Source organism: Neoarius graeffei, chromosome 8 (genome assembly GCF_027579695.1).
Source record: "Neoarius graeffei isolate fNeoGra1 chromosome 8, fNeoGra1.pri, whole genome shotgun sequence".
Classification (NCBI taxonomy): domain Eukaryota; kingdom Metazoa; phylum Chordata; class Actinopteri; order Siluriformes; family Ariidae; genus Neoarius; species Neoarius graeffei.
The window spans coordinates 83,442,492-83,465,021 of record NC_083576.1 but is presented as its reverse complement, the minus strand read 5'-3'; the positions used below and the strand labels follow the sequence as shown (position 1 = coordinate 83,465,021).

General features: G+C 46.5%; 1 protein-coding gene across 1 annotated transcript in view; it reads right to left on the bottom strand.

Moving 5' to 3' along the window:
• Positions 1-2,149: 2,149 nt before the first annotated feature.
• LOC132890964 (zinc finger protein 271-like) overlaps positions 2,150-22,530 on the bottom strand; it is a 31,781-nt gene continuing 11,400 nt past the window's right edge. The window contains exons 4-7 of the mRNA XM_060928376.1: positions 16,201-16,472; positions 10,962-11,029; positions 10,589-10,779; positions 2,150-3,852 (exon numbers count right to left, since the gene is read on the bottom strand). Of these exons, the coding sequence (XP_060784359.1) occupies positions 2,150-3,852; positions 10,589-10,779; positions 10,962-11,029; positions 16,201-16,472 (2,234 nt within the window). The remainder of the gene's footprint in view (positions 3,853-10,588; positions 10,780-10,961; positions 11,030-16,200; positions 16,473-22,530) is intronic.

Below are 22,530 nucleotides of genomic sequence, written 5' to 3'. Positions count from 1 at the left end.
GTACCTTGGGGAGAGAGAGATTTTTTTTAAATTATAATTGTTACCTGAATGCTTTGGCAATGCAACATAATTTGAGAAAGAGAGAGAGAGACGTGTGTGTGCCGGCGCATTTGTGTGCTTCAGGAGTGGGCGGGGTGTGCGTGACCAAGAAAGCTCATTGGTCAATGCAGATATACTTTTCTTGCACCACTCATGAACATTCATTTTGATATGGAGATTGACAGCGAAGAGATTATGAGGCAGTTCGACGCTACAGGTAGAAGACGAATTAACTTTAAATAGGCACAATTTTGCTCGGTGATTGGGTGCGCCTGGGGACAGGACTGCGCTTGTGGTGTAGGTCTGTGTGTACTCGTGCGTGCGGTAGTGCTGAGCAAGTTCACTAGATTCTAATCGAGGCTATAAAGAGTTTATTGTCGTGTGTAGTTCACATATGTTGTTCAAATATCAGCCTGTGTTCATGGAAGGCTATTGTTCAATTTCAAGTTAAAGTTCTATCGTTGTTTTGTGTATAAGCCTATAGATCGACTCTTCATAGAAACTGCAGCACGCAAGCGTTTTTTTTTGGGGGGGGAGGGGGGGATTACACCGCTAGTGCGTACCTTACAGTTCAACCCTGCAGGCGCCCCTGTTCTCAGGTGATGGGAAATGTTAGGTTTGTGCCAAATATGGCGTTTCCCATGATGGGCAAAAAGTTCACTTTTCATGTCATCTGACCAGAGAATCTTCTTCCATGTGTTTGGGGAGTCCATCACATGCTGTTGGGCAAACTCCAAACATGTTTTCTTAAAGCAATGACTTTTTCTGGCCACTCTTCCGTACAGCTCCACTCTGTGGAGTGTACGGCTTAAAGTGATCCTATGGACAGATACTCCCATCTCTGCTGTGGATCTTTGCAGCTCCTTCAGTGTTATCTGTGGTGTCTTTGTTGCTTGTCTGATTAATGCCCTCCTTGCCCTTTTTGTGAGTTTTGGTGGGCAGCCTTCTCTTGTCAGGTTTGTAGTGGCACCGTATTCTTTCCATTTTGCTATAATGGATTTAACGGTGCTCTATGGGATATTCAAAGTTTGGGATTTTTTTTTTTAGAACTCTGACCTGTTTGGAGTGCGCCTTGGTTGTTATGTTGCTTGCTTAGTGGTGCTGCAGAGTCAGGGTCCTTTCAGAACAGGCTGATTTATGCAGACAGCTATTATTCAATTTTTATCATTGTTATAATAAATTCAGTTATTCTGAACCTGTGATTGTCTGTTTTGCTGATATATCCTGGAAGTCACACAATCTCAAAAGACCTCCAAATTGCCTTCAGTGTGCCATTGGCTGTAGTATTTATGTAATTCGGTAAGTGATACATTATTGCTGCATTGGAAGTGATCATAATAATTTGGAATATACCATAATTTAGCTGTTTGGTAATTTATTATTAAGCACCAAAATTAATGGTATTATTAATGAGACTGAGTTAATGAGATTGATCACTTAAGACCAATAGCACCCTACACGAGTTAGCAAAATACAAACACATGCATTACAAGTGAACAAAGACTCTTACTGAAATCACAGTCAATTGATTTGATGTTACTGATTAAATCTTGTATAATAACCATGGAAAAATACAAGAGAAAATATATTAGTAGACGATGGGCAAAAAGACTTGAACTAAAAGGTTGGTTTTGTTTCTATTTACATGTGACTCCAGTTTACTGGCGAGTAAAATTTCTGGTTGCTCACTGGTTCTGTTCTAGTGTAATGCTGCTGGATTACACTGATATTAGTAGTGCAGTTAATGCCTGACTTGTGTGGTGAAGGCTTGTGAGATGACTACTGAAGTTCAAGCAAAAAATAAATGCAATCAATGGTCTAATTTTAAACACTGAGATAAGTTTACATATACTGCCTTCCACAAAAAGTCAAGATAAATATAAAATTAAATATACCTTTCAAAATATAGATTAATTCCAGGAAAAACAGTAATAAACATAATTTGACAACTTGAAACCATGCAATGTCTCAGAGTTCATGCACTCGTGCGTCTTAAATGTAACTGAATAAATGTGTTGCCTCTCTGTAAGCAGTGATTCTACTTTTCTCTGGTGTGAATGCACAGGTAAATGCAGAGAAGACCCTAATGAGTAAAACGCTTTCCACACTGTCAGGAGTGATGAGGCTTCTGTACTTTGTGAATGCGCTGATGTTTTTGGAGATAATCCTGTCGAGTAAAAGGCTTTCCACACTGTGAGCAATGATAAAGCTTCTCTCCTGTGTGAATGCGCTGGTGTTGTCGGAGATTACTCTGTTGAGTAAAACTCTTTCCACACTGGGAGCAGTGATATGGCTTCTCCCCTGTGTGAATGCGCTGGTGTTGTTGGAGATGAGTCTGTCGAGTAAAACTCTTTCCACACTGTGAGCAGTGATACGGCTTCTCTCCTGTGTGAATGCGTTGGTGCCGTTGGAGATGAATCTTTTGAGTAAAATTCTTTCCACACTGTGAGCAATGATACGGCTTCGCTCCTGTGTGAATGTGTTGGTGTCGTCGGAGAGCACTCTGATGAGCAAAACTTGTTCCACACTGTGAGCAGTGATGAGGCTTCTCCCCTGTGTGAATCCTCTGGTGTTCTTGGAAATGATTCAGATGAATGAAACCCTTTCCACATTGTGAGCAGTGATGCGGCTTCTCTCCTGTGTGAATGCGCTGGTGTAGTTGGAGATGAATCTTTTGAGTAAAATTCTTTCCACACTGTGAGCAATGATACGGCTTCGCTCCTGTGTGAATGTGTTGGTGTCGTCGGAGAGCACTCTGATGAGTAAAACTTGTTCCACATTGTGAGCAGTGATGAGGCTTCTCCCCTGTGTGAATCCTCTGGTGTTCTTGGAAATGATTCAGATGAATGAAACCCTTTCCACACTGTGAGCACTGATACGGCTTCTCCCCTGTGTGAATGCGCTGGTGTCGTAGGAGAGCACTCTGATGAGTAAAACTCTTTCCACACTGTGAGCAGTGATATGGTTTCTCTCCTGTGTGAATTCGCTGGTGTTGTTGGAGATGACTCTGATGAATAAAACTCTTTCCACACTGTGAGCAGTGATAGGGCCTCTCTCCTTTGTGAATGCGCTGATGGAGTTGAAGATGACTCTGTCGAGTAAAACTCTTTCCACACTGTGAGCACTGATAAGGGTTCTCCCCTGTGTGAATTCGCTGGTGTAATTGGAGATAGCGCTGATGAATAAAACTCTTTCCACACTGTGAGCAGAGAAATGGCTTCTCTCCTGTGTGAATGCGTTGGTGTAGTTGAAGATGACTCTTTTGAGTGAAAAACTTTCCACACTGTGAGCACTGATATGGCTTCGCTCCCGTGTGAATGCGCTGGTGTCGTAGGAGAGCACTGTGATGAGTAAAACTCTTTCCACACTGTAAGCAGTAATGAGGTTTCTCCCCTGTGTGAACGCGCTGGTGTTGTTGGAGATGACTCTTTTGAGTAAAACTCTTTCCACACAGTGAGCAGAGATATGGCTTCTCTCCTGTGTGAATGCGCTGGTGACGCTGAAGATCACTATGTTGAGTAAAACTCTTTCCACACTGTGAGCAGAGATATGGCTTCTCCCCTGTGTGAATGCGCTGGTGTTGTTGGAGATTACTCTGATGAGTAAAACTCTTTCCACACTGTGAGCAGTGATATGGCTTCTCCCCTCTGTGAATGCGCTGGTGTTGTTGGAGATTACTCTGATGTGTAAAACTCTTTCCACACTGGGAGCAGTGATATGGCTTCTCCCCTCCGTGAATGCACTGGTGTTGTTGGAGATTACTCTGATGTGTAAAACTCTTTCCACACTGGGAGCAGTGATATGGCTCCTCTCCTGGGAGAACAAAAATTTCAAAAAGTGAACATGATTAGAACAATTAGATTATAAAATGTAATATTATCCCAATGTAAAGGAATGTCTGAGGTTAAATAAAAACAATCAAAATTCTACAAGAATGAAGATTTACTAATCTGTAATTCAAATAACCAGCAACAAAGAATAAAGGGACCTGGGAATGGATTTCTTTGTCTACAATTTCACAAGGCTCAGGGTCACCAGCATGGACTACAGAGGGCTGTTGGTGATTTCTAGGATGAACATATCTGTGACACTTCACTTGACGCAAATCACACAGTTACCACTTCTCTGAAGTTAACTCCTGCCATGAAAACAAGTTGGCCACCAGATGGTTTAGCACAGCAAAGTAAACAGCACAAAACAAAGTAAAGTGGGACAAGTCAGTATGTGCCATACCAGATTAGAGAAGCTCACAGATCCTGTATCTTACATAATCAGAATAATGCAGTTCTGCAGTCCTCAAAGGAACTTTTTCAATGTCAAATAATCCTCAACGACAGCTTTAGCCAGCTTCTGAGGTGCTGAGACCAAACAAAAAACAACATTTAAGAGCTAAGCTAAAGGAGAATCTATTGAAGAAAACTGGTAGATTCAATAAGGTGCTGGGAACAGCCCAATGGGTTTGAGTGGCCAAAAAGCTTGCGTTTTTACATACTGATTTATGTACAGAATATATCATTTAGTTTAATTTGCTTATTAATTTAAATCATACACCAATTTAATAAAATTCAATTCTGTGAAATTTTGTGAAACTGTCAATTCATATTAATAGAATTTATTAAGGTGTTTTGTTATTGGACTTCTGTGCTAGTCACGGTTTGTCCATAACGAACACCATGTTCGAGCATAGGGGTGTCCATAAGTGCACGTGGCACCAGGACACCTTAGGTCGGAGGTCAATGATAGACTTTGTAGTCGTTTCATCTGATCTCCGGCCCTATGTCTTGGACACTCGGGTGAAGAGAGGGGCTGAGCTGTCAACTGATCACCACCTGGTGGTGAGTTGGATCCGCTGGCGGAGGAGGAAGCTGGACAGACCTGGCAGGCCCAAACGTATGGTGAGGGTCTGCTGGGAACATCTGGCCGAGCACTCTGTCGGGGAGGTCTTTAACTCCCACCTCCGGGAGAGCTTTTCCCAGCTTCCGAGGGAGGCGGGGGACATTGAGTCTGAGTGGACCATGTTCTCTACCTCCATTGTGGACGCAGCTGTTCGGAGCTGTGGCCGCAAGGTCTCCGGTGCCTGTCGTGGCGGCAATCCCCGAACCCGGTGGTGGACACCAGAAGTAAGGGATGCCGTCAAGCTGAAGGAGGAGTCCTATCGGGCCATGTTAACCTCCAGGACTCCCGAGGCAGCTGACGGGTATCGGCAGGCCAGGCGTGCTGCAGCTCGGGCAGTTGCGGAGGCAAAAACTCGGAACTGGGAGGAGTTCGGGGAGGCCATGGAGAAGGACTATCGGTCGGCCTCGAAGAAATTCTGGCAAACCGTCCGGCGCCTCAGGAGGGGGAAGCAGTACTCTGCCAACACTGTTTACAGTGCGGGTGGGGAGCTGTTGACCTCGACTGGGGACATTGTCGGGCGGTGGAAGGAATACTTTGAGGATCTCCTCAATCCCACCGTCATGTCTTCCACTGAGGAGACTGAGGCTGATGACTCAGAGGTGGACTCGTCCATTACCCAAGCCGAAGTCACTGAGGTGGTTTGCAAGCTCCTCGGTGGCAAGGCACCGGGGGTGGATGAGATCCGCCCTGAGTATCTCAAGTCTCTGGATGTTGTGGGGCTGTCTTGGTTGACACGCCTCTGCAACATCGCGTGGCGGTCAGGGACAGTGCCTCTGGAGTGGCAGACTGGGGTGGTGGTCCCTCTTTTTAAGAAAGGGGACCGGAGAGTGTGCCCCAATTATAGGGGAATCACACTTCTCAGCCTCCCAGGGAAGGTTTACTCCAGGGTACTGGAGAGGAGAATTCGACCAATAGTCGAACCTCGGATCCAGGAGGAACAATGCGGTTTTCGTCCTGGTCGCGGAACACTGGACCAGCTCTATACCCTTCATAGGGTGCTCGAGGGTTCATGGGAGTTTGCCCAACCAGTCCACATGTGCTTTGTGGATCTGGAGAAGGCATTCGACCGTGTCCCCCGTAGTATTCTGTGGGGGGTGCTTCGGGAGTATGGGGTTCGGGGCTCTTTGCTAAGGGCTGTCCGGTCCCTGTACGAACGGAGCAGGAGTCTGGTTCGCATTGCCGGCAGTAAGTCAGACCTGTTCCCAGTGCATGTTGGACTCCGGCAGGGCTGCCCTTTGTCACCGGTTCTGTTCATAATTTTTATGGACAGAATTTCTAGGCGCAGCCAGGGGCCAGAAGGAATCCTGTTTGGGAACCACAGGATTTCATCTCTGCTTTTTGCGGATGATGTTGTCCTGTTGGCTTCTTCAAACCAGGACCTTCAGCATGCACTGGGGCGGTTTGCAGTCGAGTGTGAAGCGGCTGGGATGAGAATCAGCACCTCCAAGTCCGAGGCCATGGTTCTCGACCGGAAAAGGGTGGCTTGCCCTCTCCAGGTTGGTGGAGAAGTTCTGCCTCAAGTGGAGGAGTTTAAGTATCTCGGGATCTTGTTCACGAGTGAGGGAAGGATGGAGCGTGAGATCGACAGGCGGATCGGTGCAGCCTCCGCAGTGATGCGGTCGCTTTACCGGTCCGTTGTGGTGAAGAAGGAGCTGAGCCAAAAGGCGAAGCTCTCAATTTACCGGTCGATCTACGTTCCGACTCTCACCTATGGTCATGAGCTTTGGGTAATGACCGAAAGGACAAGATCGCGGATACAAGCGGCCGAAATGAGTTTCCTTCGCAGGGTGGCTGGGCGCTCCCTTAGAGATAGGGTGAGAAGCACAGTCACTCGGGAGGAGCTCGGAGTAGAGCCGCTGCTGCTCCACATCGAGAGGAATCAGCTGAGGTGGCTCGGGCATCTTTTTCGGATGCCTCCTGGACGCCTCCCTGGGGAGGTGTTCCAGGCATGTCCCCCCGGGAGGAGGCCCCGGGGAAGACCCAGGACACGCTGGAGGGACTATGTCTCTCGGCTGGCCTGGGAACGCCTCGGTGTTCTTCCCGAGGAGCTGGCCGAGGTGTCTGGGGAAAGGGAAGTTTGGGCTTCCCTGCTTAGACTGCTGCCTCCGCGACCCGGTCCCGGATAAAGCGGAAGAAGACGAGACGAGACGAGAATTTATTAAAGAAGTAAGCCAACATAAATACATAAATTAAGATGGATAAGACCAGTCATTTAGTTAAGAGAGAAATGCAAGTGTATAAAAAAGGGACACGCTGCAATTGTTCAGATGGTGTACCAGCCAGTTTTATTTGTAGCAAGTGAACAATAAGTGACTGATCTGGACTGGCTCAAGCTGCAATGTGCCATATATTCCCTAGTGTGTTGCATACCAGCATCAACATAGCATTGGGGCTGGCACATTGCTATAGGAGACATTTCAGGCTGAGAGTTCACAAAAAAATGATTAATGAGCCTGAACGTAACCAGACTGTCAAAGAGCAAAAACCTGTCCATCTTATCCACAAAGGTTTCTTGATCCCATCCACAAATCATTTTAAGAAAACAGTGCATTTCTTTTTTGTAAATAATTTTCTCATTCCTTTTTCACCTGATGCTACACTTCTTTTTCAAACAATATTTTTATTTAAAGACAGGACACAATTTTTTTCATAGTCCTCATCATGAAGTGATATGAAATGTTCATACAATCTACAGTATTTTGACATAACCAGCTTTGAGTTTATTCAGGGTCAAGTGGAATTTGTCATGGGGAAGATGTTCTTTTTCCATCATCAGCAATAGTTTACCGTGTGAGTAACGACCTAAAGCGCACTGGATGGTCTTGCCCGACAATACTCGAGTGAACTTTGGTCTTTTCTGACCAAATCATACCTGCTTTAATCAAAAGGTGCAGGTTATTTATTCATCCCTAGAATAATCTAGACTATAGCTGGGGCAGCCATGGCCTAAAAGTTAGAGAAGCAGCCTTGGGCCCAAGGGGTCGCCGGTTCGATTCCCTGAACCGGCAAGAAAAATATGGGGGGAGTAAAATCAACAGCACTTTCCCGTCCCTCTGCATTCATGGCTGAATTGCCTTTGACCAACTGCTCCTCAGGTGCTGTAGCACAGCTGCCCACTGCTCTGGGTACGTGTGTGTATTCACTTGTGTGCACATGCATGGGTTCACTGCTTCAGATGGGTTAAAGAGGAGACAGGAGGACTTTTGGTGTACTTCAGTGTACATGTGACACAATAAAGGCTTTTTTTTTGGGGGGGGGGGATCGTGCGAGTTTCTGACTTCATGTGAGCTATTGTCAGACTATACATGTTGGTCCTCATGCGTGATGGGATGCCAGTGCTTGATCTGGACAAACATTGACTGTCAAGGTTCCTCCACTTACAAACACACTGCCTGCTCACCCCCCCACCCCCCCAAAAAAGGCCAATGAAAGTAATATTTCACTGGATCACCTTTAGCTTTGATTATAGCACACAATCGGTACATTCAGGTAGTCAGCTAATTTCATTTTATTGGCACATAATGTTGCTGAGCTTAGACGTGATCAAATGAAGCAACCCAGATCATAACACTGCCTCCAGAGGCTTGTATATTGGCCACTATGCATGATGGGTGCATTGTTTCATGCACTTCCCTTCTAACCCTGACGCACCCATCTATACTCATCAAACCACATGATCTTTTTCAATTGCTCCATCTTTATGCTCCCTCACAAACTGAAACCTTTTCTTCCAATTTGCTTCACTAACAAGTGCTTCTCTTACAGCCACTCAGCCCTGAGGAAATGCTCTTACTTTCACTATTAAATATGGCCATGAGTTCTGCTGTTGATTTTTTACAGTTCAAACTCACCAAGACTTTAAGTGGTCTCCAGTCATAGTAATTCAAAATTTTTTCAGACCATCATTTCATTCCACAAAGTTGATGGTCCATCACGGATACAGGACAGTTCGTCCAACAACCATTTCGTCCAAAGCCTTTTTCATACGCACTATCAATTACTTTATATTTCATGTATTTGTTTGTTAAAAAAAAAGGAGGAATTCTCAACGGAATTTGACCAAAGCAAAACACATTTTCGTAGGATGTAGCTTAACCACCCGCAAGTTGTGAAATCTAATGGTGAGTAAAGACCACCTCAGACTCGCCTTTCTCGGCGTGTGTTCAAAACGATGGGTTCCTACCAAGTATTCATGTAAAATTCAAGAAATATTCGACAAAAACTCCTTCCTCGTGCAGGACTCTCAGGCACGCTCCAGACTGCGTGCACGCCTTATTAAAACTGGCTATATGATGAGTTAAACAGCTTCACTGGACTCAAAGCTCAGGAGAGCTGCCTGTAATGGTAAGGGTTGCTTGTTTGCTTTACAAAAATGTTTTCCGCTTCGGTCAAATTCTATTGAGAATTCTTCTTTAGGATCGGTTTAAAAATATACAGCAATTTGTCGCATATTGTCACCTCACTATCACTAGGCATACGTTTCCATTTATTACAGGGAGACGCAATCATAAACCTGCTTAATGCACTCCTTTAAATTAATAAAATACTTATTGAAACATTTTACTGATCAAGTCTGTGTTGGCCTTATTAAGACTGGCTATATGATGAATTAAACAGCTTCACTGGACTCAAAGCTCGGAGAGCAGCCTGTAATGGTCAGGGTCTACTTGTTTACGCCCCCTTACACCACTCGCGTGTCAAAGTGCTCGTACTACGGCACTCTTTTGCTTTACAAAAAATTGTTTATTTCCATTTATTATGGGGAGACACAATCGTAAACCTGTTTAATGCACTCCCTTAAATGAATTATGGTTTGTTTATATCTCAATCTTCTTGCACATATTGTAACCACATATAAAATAATTCAGAGTGTGTATGAAAAAGGCTTTGGACAAAATGGTCATTGGAAAAAGTGTCCTGATCCCTTCACCACTATCCTTCCAGGTTTTAATAATGTGTTGGACAGTTATTAACCCATCCACTATCTCTAGCCGATTATCCTGTACAGGGTCGCAGGCAAGCTGGAGCCTATCCCAGCTGACTATGGGCGAGAGGCGGGGGTACATCTTGGAAAAGTCGCCAGGTCATCACAAGGCTGACACATAGAGACAAACAACCATTCACACACACATTCACACCTACGGTCAATTTAGAGCCACCAATTAGCCTAACCTGCATGTCTTTGGACTGTGGGGGAAACCGGAGCACCCGGAGGAACCCACGCAGACACGGGGAGAACATGCAAACTCCACACAGAAAGGCCCTCGTCAGCCGCTGGGCTCGATCCCAGGACCTTCTTGCTGTGAGGCGACAGTGCTAACCACTACACCACCACGCCGCCAATGTCAGCAATCTCATTAGTTATTTTCTTTGCTTGATGCAGGCCAACAAACTGGCCCTTCTGAAATATTTACTTTGGACGATGGGATATGTCTTCCGACATGATTGTTTAAGAAATGAGAAGCTACTCACTGCATCAGTTAGAGTTTAAAGAACTGTTGCCAGCTGAAACGTTTGACTTACTGCAGTAATTATTGAAACAAAGCCTCTGAAGTATTTGCTTATTTTAATGGTAATGATGACTTTCTTTTGGCCAGGCAGTGAATAATTCAATCAAAGTGAAATGAATTGCAGTTTGTATGGTGTACTTTACCATTCATGGAACACTTTTTGTTCCAGAGCTTGTGAAACACAGGACTTAGTTCTTTGGCATACTCCTCATCATACCACACCAAGAGCTCCTGTTCTGGGTTAATGGGTTGACAGCAACGATACAGAATTCCCCCTCGATACTGAAACACCACAAGATTCTGTTCTTCATCATTACGAGCACAATTCACATACCTAAAACAATAAGGCAAAGTGGCAGAAAAGGTAAAAAAAAAAAAAAAAAATCAGATCAGAGTTACAGATCAAGAAAAAGCATGGGGGAGATATCAGTGACCGGAAGAAAAAGTTCTTCCAACAAATTAGGAACTGTAAAACCAATGACTAAGCAAAGACCCAACAACTGGTGTATTCCTCACCTCATCCAATTTGCATGCATTTCTCTTGTGGCATCTATGTACTCTTCGCACTGCCTGCTCCTGCATATCTGTAGAAAAATTACACATTTATATTTTCTTCATTAACTTAATCTATGCCTTCAAATTAAATGACGTACACAGGAACGAGAATAATGGCTCATGCCAATGTTATATTAAGCATTATGAAGACAGAATTAAAAAGTTCTTTACTGTATGTTTAGTTTCACAGAACAGCTGACAACCTCTGAGGTGAATTTAGCAACCTTAAGAAAATGCAGGCAAGACTTTACATCAGAATTTAGGTGAAGGAACTTTTTACTCGAAGGTTTTATGTCTTTGACATGGCAAAGCTGTGCTGTTCAATCAGACTCTGATAAATATCCGTCCCTTGTGTTTTGGCCTCTAAACAGACAAACTTTAATGTCAGTTCTGTCATGAAATAGGTTTTGTACAAGTAGAAAATATTTTTCATAAGTACTATCCATTTACTGTAAGTATTTGTGAGCTTTAGTTCAGTATACTGTACCTCTGGTCCTGGATACATGACTAATCCAGAGTCAAACATTTGTCTTTTGGGCCTCATTTCTCAAGCTGGACACAAAAAACTTGGTATTCATGAAAATTCATTTAATTTGCAAAATATTTGTATCCTACCCCTCTTAGAACTGCCACCTTATTGTGGTGGAGGGGTTTGTGTGCTTGAATGATCCTAGGAGCTATGTTGTCGGGGGCATTACGCCCCTGTTGGGGTCTCCCAAGGCGGACAGGTCCTAGGTGACAGGCCAGCCCAAGAGCAGTTCACCAAAACCCTTATGGATAATAGATCAAGGACCGTGACGTCGACTGGTATGGCACAGCCAGGGTCCCACCCTGGAGACAGGCCCGGGGTTGGGGCTCGTATATGAGCGCTTGGTGGCCGGGCCTTTGCCCACGGGGCCCAGCCGGACTCAGCCCGAAGCGGTGACGTGGGCCCAACCTCCTGTGGGTCCACCACCCACAGAGGTAGCCGTAGGGGGCTGGTGCAGTGTGGATTGGGTGGCAGTCGAAGGCAGGGGCCTCGACGACCTGATCCCCGAACACAGCGGCTAGCTGTTGGGACATGGAATGTCACTTCGCTGGGGGGGAAAGAGCCTGAGCTTGTGCGGGAGGTTGAGAGGTACCGGCTAGAGATAGTCGGGCTCACCTCCACGCACAGCTTGGGCTCTGGAACCCAGCTCTTCGAGAAGGGCTGGACTCTCCACTTCTCTGGAGTCACCCATGATGAGTGGTGGCGGGCTGGTGTGGGCTTGCTTATAGCTCCCCAGCTCAGCCACCATGTGTTGGAGTTTACCCCAGTGAACGAGAGGGTCGCGCCTCTGCGCCTTCGGATCGGGGAGAGGGCTCGTTGTTTTTTGTGCCTATGGGCTGAATAGCAGTATAGAGTATCCGGCCTTCTTGGAGTCCCTGGGAGAGGTACTGAGAGGTGCTCAGACTGGGGACTCCACTGTTCTACTGGGGGACTTCAACGCTCATGTGGGCGACAACAGTGACACCTGGAGGGGCGTGATTGGGAGGAACGGCCTCCCCGATCTGAACCCGAGTGGTGTTTTGTTATTGGACTTCTGTGCTAGTCACGGTTTGTTCATAACGAACACCGTGTTCGAGCATAGGGGTGTCCATAAGTGCACGTGGCACCAGGACACCTTAGGTCGGAGGTCGATGATCGACTTTGTTGTCGTTTCATCTGATCTCCGGCCCTATGTCTTGGACACTCGGGTGAAGAGAGGGGCTGAGCTGTCAACTGATCACCACCTGGTGGTGAGTTGGATCCACTGGCGGAGGAGGAAGCCGCACAGACCTGGCAGGCCCAAACGTATGGTGAGGGTCTGCTGGGAACGTCTGGCTGAGCACTCTGTCGGGGAGGTCTTTAACTCCCACCTCCGGGAGAGCTTCTCCCAGCTTCTGAGGGAGGCAGGGGACATTGAGTCTGAGTGGACCATGTTCTCTACCTCCATTGTCAACGCGGCTGTTCGGAGCTGTGGCCGCAAGGTCTCCGGTGCCTGTCATGGCGGCAATCCCCGAACCCGGTGGTGGACACCGGAAGTAAGGGATGCCGTCAAGCTGAAGAAGGAGTCCTATCGGGCCATGTTGGCCTTCGGGACTCCTGAGGCAGCTGATGGGTATCTGCAGGCCAGGCGTGCCGTAGCTCGGGCAGTTGCGGAGGCAAAAACTTGGAACTGGGAGGAGTTCGGTAAGGCCGTGGAGGAGGACTATCGGTCGGCCTCGAAGAAATTCTGGCAAACCGTCCGGCGCCTCAGGAGGGGAAAGCAGTACTCTGCCAACACTGTTTACAGTGCAGGTGGGGAGCTGTTGACCTCGACTGGGGACATTATCAGGCAGTGGAAGGAATACTTCGAGGATCTCCTCAATCCCACGTCTTCCATTGAGGAAGCGGAGGCTGATGACTCAGGGGTGGACTCGTCCATTACCCAAGCCGAAGTCACTGAGGTGGTTTTGCAAGCTCCTCGGTGGCAAGGCACCGGGGGTGGATGAGATCAGCCCTGAGTATCTCAAGTCTCTGGATGTTGTGGGGCTGTCTTGGCTGACACGCCTCTGCAACATCGCGTGGCAGTTGGGGACAGTGCCTCTGGAGTGGCAGACTGGGGTGGTGGTCCCTCTTTTTAAGAAAGGGGACCAGAGAGTGTGCTCAAATTATAGGGGAATCACACTTCTCAGCCTCCCCGGGAAGGTTTACTCCAGGGTACTGGAGAGGAGAATTCGGCCAGTAGTCGAACCTCGGATACAGGAGGAACGATGCGGTTTTCGTCCTGGTCGTGGAACACTGGACCAGCTCTATACCCTTCATAGGGTGCTCGAGGGTTCATGGGAGTTTGCCCAACCAGTCTACATGTGCTTTGTGGATCTGGAAAAGGCATTCGACCATGTCCCTCGTGGTATTCTGTGGGGGGTGCTTCGGGAGTATAGGGTTCGGGGCTCTTTGCTAAGGGCTGTCCGGTCCCTATACGAACGGAGCAGGAGTCTGGTTCGCATTGCCGGCAGTAAGTCAGACCTGTTCCCAGTGCATGTTGGACTCCGGCAGGGCTGCCCTTTGTCACCAGTTCTGTTCATAATTTTTATGGACAGAATTTCTAGGCGCAGCCAGGGGCCGGAAGGAATCCTGTTTGGGAACCACAGGATTTCATCTCTGCTTTTTGCGGATGATGTTGTCCTGTTGGCTTCTTCAAACCAGGACCTTCAGCATGCACTGGGGCGGTTTGCAGTAGAGTGTGAAGCAGCTGGGATGAGAATCAGCACCTCCAAGTCCGAGGCCATGGTTCTCGACCGGAAAAGGGTGGCTTGCCCTCTCCAGGTTGGTGGAGAAGTCCTGCCTCAAGTGGAGGAGTTTAAGTATCTCGGGATCTTGTTCAAGAGTGAGGGAAGGATAGAGCGTGAGATCAACAGGCGGATCGGTGCAGCCTCCGCAGTGATGCGGTCGCTTTACCGGTCCGTTGTGGTGAAGAAAGAGCTGAGCCAAAAGGCGAAGCTCTCGATTTACCGGTCGATCTACGTTCCGACTCTCACCTATGGTCATGAGCTTTGGGTAATTACCGAAAGAACAAGATCGCGGACACAAGCAGCCGAAATTAGTTTCCTTCATAGGGTGGCTGGGTGCTCCCTTAGAGATAGGGTGAGAAGCACAGTCACTTGGGAGGAGCTCGGAGTAGAGCCGCTGCTCCTCCACATCGAGAGGAATCAGCTGAGGTGGCTCGGGCATCTCTTTTGGATGCCTCCTGGATGCCTCCCTGGGGAGGTGTTCCAGGCATGTCCCCCCGAGGGACTATGTCTCTCGGCTGGCCTGGGAACGCCTCGGTGTTCTTCCCGCGGAGCTGGCCGAGGTGTCTGGGCCCCGGCTAAGCGGACGAAGACGAGATGTCTATGCCTCCGCGACCCGGTGTCTATGCCTCCGCGACCCGGCCCCGGATAAGCGGATGAAGACGAGACAAGATTTGTATCCTATGAGAGCTTGTGTGTGAATTTGTATGTACTGTAAAGCACTTTTTTTTTGTCCTGCCAGCGTTCTGCAATGGCTGAGCTTCATCACTAGAACACTTACGCTGAGAGGGCACTCTTTCATCTCATCTCATTATCTCTAGCCGCTTTATCCTGTTCTATAGGGTCGCAGGCAAGCTGGAGCCTATCCCAGCTGACTACGGGCGAAAGGCGGGGTACACCCTGGACAAGTCGCCAGGTCATCACAGGGCTGACACATAGACACAGACAACCATTCACACTCACATTCACACCTAGGGTCAATTTAGAGTCACCAGTTAACCTAACCTGCAGGTCTGTGGACTGTGGGGGAAACCGGAGCACCCAGAGGAAACCCATGCGGACACGGGGAGAACATGCAAACTCTGCACAGAAAGGCCCTTGTCAGCCACGGGGCTCGAACCCGGACCTTCTTGCTGTGAGGTGACAGCACTAACCACTACACCACCGTGCTGCCCACTCTTTCATTAATTCATTAATTTTGTAACTGTGAGCTCTCTGTAAGCTTTGCCTTTTACAGAGTTTTGTAGATCAAAAGCTAAGCTTATTCATTTACATGAAATCTTTTAGATTATGAGTTGTGAGAGCCCACACATTTGGTTTCCTGCAGTTAATTGATGTAAATTATTTAGAGTGAACTGTACAAGCAGAACCAAGTTATCAGCAGTTTGACGGACCTGAAAGTGTGTCTGAAGTGTCTCCACACATCACTGCCAAACAGAAATGGATATTCTTGGGAGTGACATTCATCCAGTGGTGACATTTTCTCATCTCATCTCATTATCTCTAGCCGCTTCATCCTTCTACAGGGTCGCAGGCAAGCTGGAGCCTATCCCAGCTGACTACGGGCGAAAGGCGGGGTACACCCTGGACAAGTCGCCAGGTCATCACAGGGCTGACACATAGACACAGACAACCATTCACACTCACATTCACACCTACGGTCAATTTAGAGTCACCAGTTAACCTAACCTGCATGTCTTTGGACTGTGGGGGAAACCGGAGCACCCGGAGGAAACCCACGCGGACACGGGGAGAACATGCAAACTCCACACAGAAAGGCCCTCGCCGGCCCCGGGGCTCGAACCCAGGACCTTCTTGCTGTGAGGCGACAGCGCTAACCACTACACCACCGTGCCGCCCCGGTGACATTTTGTTTCTTAAAAATAAAAAGATAAAAATCTTTATAACACATTTAGAACAAACTCACCACCCACGAGTATCTGCTATTCATGGCTTTCTCTATGTCCACCAATTCTCCCTGGTAGGGTCCAAAGTGTGCACCTACTGGAACAGTCTCCCCCTTATTAAACACTCCCAGGCCTGCATCAGGAATACCGGACTTCCGAATCTCTAGTCCAGGAGGAAGTGTTTGCCTGGCTCGGTCAGGAACTCCCATGAGAACAGGAGTATCAGGGATGAAGAGGGGTGGTCCGTGAAGCTCACACTTGTGAAAGAAGAAGGATTTGCAAACTTCACAATCTGGGAGTAGCAAAAACACAATGGGAAGAAATGATGCCCAAACGTCTATGCAGTATTTGTATATTTGAGAACATTTACAATAGAATTGTATAAATATTAGCCCAAGAAGCTTGCCACAAATGTTAATGGAGCAGCTGGTTGAGACTAGACGTGTGCACCAGGAAGGAGATCTTTCAGGATACAAAAATTACATGAATATGCATCCTTAGTAACTGCCTGGTCATGGTTGATTTAAATCAGCCTACTTGTTTGTTGATCGTTTGAGAAATAGAACCATCTAGCCAACCAATGTGTTAGGAAATCACAGGCAGGTACAAACAAAAATAACTGTCAAGTCAAGTTTATTTGTATAGTGCTTTTAACAATAGACATTGTCACAAAGCAGCTTTATAGAAAATTAAAGGCTTTAAACATGAGCTAATTTTATCCCTAATTTATCCCCAATGAGCAAGCCTGTGGCGACGGTGGCAAGGAAAATCTCCCTCAGATGACATGAGGAAGAAACCTCGAGAGGAACCAGACTCAAAAGGGAACCCTTCCTCATTTGGGTGATAACAGATAGTGTGATTATAAATAACTCACTTCTATAACTGTATCCTATATAGTCACAAAGTTTCACTGTGAAACCAGGAAATTCATTATAGTTTAGCATGAAGTCTGTTTTGTTGAAGTTGTAAATTGAAGTTGAAGTTGTAAATTGATGGAAACTTGAATGCAAAACTGTTCATGACAACTGCAGTCCTAAAGTCAGCAAATCAACTGTAGTCCTCAAACATAAATGTATTACTGTAAGTGTCCAGTGCGTCTTCCAAGTGTGACTTTCAACTGTCCATACATGGCCGTCCTCCACAGGTGTGATGAGATAAGACTCCAGCCAGATGTAGGGCATCAGGATGGATCAGGCAAGTCCGAGGAGCAGAAGAGGGCAGCACCACTGGTGTCTCAGGATTGACAAGTAACTCAGAGGGACAGACAGAGGGAAGAGACAGGGGTGGGGGAACACAGCTTGTTAGCTATGCCCAATATCACCTAATGTATAAGAACAGGATACATTTTGCACTGAGTGCAAGCAGGGACTCCAGCAAGACTAACTATGACAGCATAACTAAAAGGGGGGAGCCAGAAGGTAACACAGACATGACGGTGCCCTGGGACATAAAGCAGCAGCCACTACACCACCAACAAACCTGAGTGAGCAAGTGAGAGTGGGGTGTGTGTCAGCATCCATACATCCCAGTTTACCAAAACACTTTATGCCTGAGAACCCTCCAGATCTACTCCTTTACCTAATTAAAAATTATTAACAAAAGGCTTAACTAAACAGATATGTTTTCAGCCTAGACTTAAACACTGAGCTCGTGTCTGAGTCCTCAACACTTCTTGGAAGGCTGTTCCATAACTGTGGGGCTTTGTAAGAAAAGGCTCTGCCCCCTGATGTAGCCTTCACTATATGAGGTACCAGCAGATAGCCTGCACTTTTTGACATCAAGGACCAGAAGTTCACTCACGTACTGTGGTGCGAGACCATTCAGTGCTTTAAAGGTCAATTATTTTTCATAATCAACACAAAATCTGATTTTGAGCCAACGCAGTGTGGCTAAGACAGGGATAATGTGGTCATATCTTCTAGTTCTAGTAAAGACTCTTGCTGCTGCATTTTGAACTAACTGGAGCTTGTTTACACACTTACTGGAACATCCAGACAGTAATGCATTACAATAATCCAACTTACAGGTAACAAAAGCATGAACTAGTTTTTCTGCATCATGTAGTGACATTATATTTCTTAGCAATATTTCTGAGATGAAAGAAAGCTATCCGGGTAATGTTATCGATATGAGTTTCAAATGCAAAAGACTGGAGTCAATGATTACACTGAGGTCTTTTACTGCTGCACGTGAAGAAACAGAAAGGCCATCCAGAGTTACTGTGTAATCAGAAAACCTAATTCTACCTGCATGTGGTCCTAGTACAAGTACTTCTCTCGTCAGAGTTCAGCAGAAGGAAGTTAATAAGCATCCCGTGTCTAATATCCTTTACGTATTCCTCAATTTTATTAAGCTTGTGTCTCTCATCTGGCTTTGCAGAAACATACAACTGTGTGTCATCAGCATAACAGTGGAAACTAATACCATGCTTACGAATATCATCACCCACAAGTAACATATATATAAAGAAAAAAGCAGTGGACCTAATACAGAACCTTGTGGAACACCAAACTTCACCTCAGTATGTCTAGAAAAATCACCATTTACATCAACAAACTGATAGGGACCAGTTAAATAAGACCTGAGCCAGGAGAGGGCGGTTCCCGTAACCCCCACAACATTTTCTAGTCTGTCCAGGAGAATGGAATGATCAATGGTTTCAAAGGCTACACCAAGGTCGGGCAGTACAAGCAGGGAGACACAGCCCTGATCAGATGCCAACAGTAAGTCGTTTACTATTTTAACCAGTGCTATCTCTGTGCTATGATGAGGTCTAAATCCTGACTGATATATTTCATGGATGTTATTCCTGTGCAGATATATGAGCATAACTGCTGTGACACAGCTTTTTCTAGGATCTTGGAGATAAATGGGGGGTTTGATATTGGCCTATAATCGGACAGCTGACAGGGGTTGAGGTCAGGTTTTTTTAATCAGGGGTTTGACAATTGCTAGTTTAAAGAATTTGGGTGCATAGTCCATTCTAAAGGAAGAATTTATTATTTTTAGAAGAGGTTCAATTGCTTCTGCTATTATCTGTTTGAGGAGATAAGGGATCTAGTACAGAAGTTGAAGATTTTGATGTGGAGATTAATTAGTTCAATTTCTCTAAGGGGAATAAAATATTCTAATTGCTAATCATTTATATTGTTAACTACAGGGTTACTCTACTTGTCTGGCCTTAAATTACTAGTTTAAAATTTATCAGATACTTTCAATTTTGTCATTGAAAAAATTAATGAAGTCATTGCTATGACATGTTGCAGGTGTGCATGAGTCTATAGTGGTCTAAATATGTGCAGAATAAAAATTATATATCAAATCAATCAAATAAATAAACCACTCGTTTCCCTATTTGAGCATGCTGACACTTCTGGCATTTCTAGATCTACACATTTTTCCAGTGGCATTTAAATTACATTTTTTTAACGTATAGGCAACACCCACTTCAAGAGTAAACCAGAATACACTCATGCCAGTCCACTGCAGGGAATCATGCACCCACACGTGAAGAAACTCATTCACACCTAGTGGTAATTTAAGCATAGCCTATTTGCCCATATCTGAAGGAAACAAGTGGACCCAGAGGAAACCTACAAAAACATGGGGAGAACATGCAAATCTCAACACAGACAATAACCTGAGCTCAGGATCAAATCCACAACCCTGGAGCTATGAGGCAGGGCTCTCCACAAGCGCCGGCTGCCAGCCATACAGCCGACTACACAATTAAGTCCAGCCGGCTACTTTAATGACTATTATTTTTGTAGCCCACAGGCTCTAAATAGGGCTGTACGATATATCGAATATACTCGATATATCTCCGAAAATTCTGTGTGAGATACATAAAATTATTATATCGTAACTATCGAGTATTTTATGGTCATCTGCCGACTTGCGTTTGTTTAAAACATTTTCTGGTGGTTTTCTCCCTGTCCCTCAGGCAGTAACGTGAGAGGCTGCCTAAGGGTAAAGAAAACAATAACGTCATGCACTCGCCAACCAATCCCGGGCGACATCTCGGTGCTGAAAGGAACTTCCGGGAAGATTTTCTAGTTTCAGTTGCGTTGCCAGATTGGGTGGTTTTAAGTGCGTTTTGACGGGTTTTGAACATATTTTGGGCTGGAAAATGTCAGCAGTATCTGGCAACACTGCCGGCGGGAAGATTTTCTAGTTCTGGTTTACATCGTTGACTCAGTTTGTGCACTCGCTGGTGTTGCATAGGCTACCGTGTAAGCTCTGCCAATTTCAGCGACAAATTAAAAATGGAAGCGGACGAATTGGTTCCTAAAAGAACTAGTAAGGGGTCAGTCATCTGGCAGTTTTTTGAATATCACGAGGAGGCCATGGAACAGCAAATGCCAGGTGTAAAGTGTGCAAAAAACCCTGTCATCACGAAAGGCAGCAGCACTACAAATATGTTCCATCACCTGAAAACTCACCGGTACAGTATGAAGAGTCTCTTAAACTCCGAACTACTTGCCCACAAGCTAAAACCCCCACACAAGCTAAACAAATGACCATAGCAGCCTCGGTCTCCAAAGTCACCCCATATGAGAAACCGAGTCAGAGATGGAGAGCTGTAACGGATGCAATCACTAACGTCATTGCCGAAGACATGATCCCAATTAGTATAGTGGAAAAACCAGGCTTCCAAAAATTACTAAACACACTCAATCCCAAATATGAGTTGCCTGGTCGCAGACATTTTACAGAGAAGGCAATACCGGAATTATACACATCTGAGAGGCAGAGCCAGAAAACATTCAGTTCAAAAGTGTGCAAAGAGAAAAATTATGTTTTGCAGATCTCTCTCTCTCTATTGTGAATGTTCCCGTGGTTCTCAGTAGTCAGGTTAATAGCTTGGAGATCTATTTTTTTTAAATAAGTTAATGAATGAGCACTTTTCGTATTTAGGCTAAATGCCTCTCAGTGTCGAGCTTGCATTTTATTGATCTGAGCTCTGAGCAGCTCTGTATTGTATTGCCCCTTTGTTGCAATTTTCAAGATTGTTTTTGCAGTTTGTGCCACATCTTTGTTGAATAAAAACAGTCTTATTTCAATTCAATTGTGATTAATCACTAACATGAAAATTTAAAATGTGTTGTTGAAAACCACCTGTAAACTTAACCAAGAATGTTATTTAATCTGCAGGGATTGTAGTGAAAACAGTAAAGAGTAAAAGTTAGATTTCATGGGGTCCTTTAGAGGAGATTTAAATATATCGAGATATATATCGTGAAATGGAAAAATATGTATCGGGTGTGGCAGCAGGAGCGGGGTCAAGTGCCGGTCTGTGACAGGAGGGCAGAGTCAGGGAAGGTAAGTGGCAGAATCACTACACCTGATGTCAATTAACCTGTGTTTGTGTGTGTCTTCCCAGTGACCGCGCCCGACTGAAAGAGGGAGAGCAGAGAAGCTCATCCCCGAACCAGACGCCGAGTGTGTGTGTGTCTGTGTTAGTCACTGAAAAGTGTGGCAATAAAAGCCGTGTTTGCAAACCTGATCTCTGCCCTGCCATCCTCTGTGCTCCACCCTTCATTAGAACTGTTACAGTGGTGCTGAAAACTGGGACATCTGGAGCACAACAGCCTAGCAGCCCCATGGAGTCCTCCCCGTTCGCCGAACTGGTTCACGCCCTCGCCACAGCCCAGCAAAGCCAGCACCAGGTGCTAGTCACCCTCCGAAAGGAGCAAGAACAGCGGTTTGAGGCCCTGGTGTTGGCCCAACAAGAAGGTCGACAGGCGTTCCAGCACCACCTCGCGTCGGCGGGGTCCACCGACGCTCCTACCGCGGGCCCGTCCCCCCTCACCCTAACAAAGATGGGCTTGCAGGACGACCCTGAGGCATTCATCACGCTCTTTGAGCAAGTCGCGGAGACCTCGGGGTGGCCGATGGAGCAGCGTGCGGCGCGCCTCCTCCCCCTGCTAACGGGAGAGGCACAGCTGGCCGTGCTACAGCTCCCCGCCGACCGCCAGCTGGCCTACGCGGACCTTCACCGGGCCATCTTCCAGCGTGTGGGACACACCCCTGAACAGCAGCGTCAGCGCTTCCGCGCTTTGCGCTTGGAGGAAGTTGGCCGGCCGTTCGCGTTTGTCCAGCAACTCCGGGACGCCTGCTGTCGGTGGTTGAGGGCCGACAACCGCGACGCCAAGGGGATCATCGACCAGGTGGTGATGGAGCAATTCATCGCACGCTTGCCAGCAGGAACCGCAGAGTGGGTCCAGTGCCACCGCCCGGCGTCGCTGGATCAGGCGATTGAGCTGGCGGAGGACCATATGGCGGCTGTCCCGGCGGCAGGACAGCAGACAGCATCTTCTCTCCTTTTCTCTCTCTCTCCTCCTGTGTCT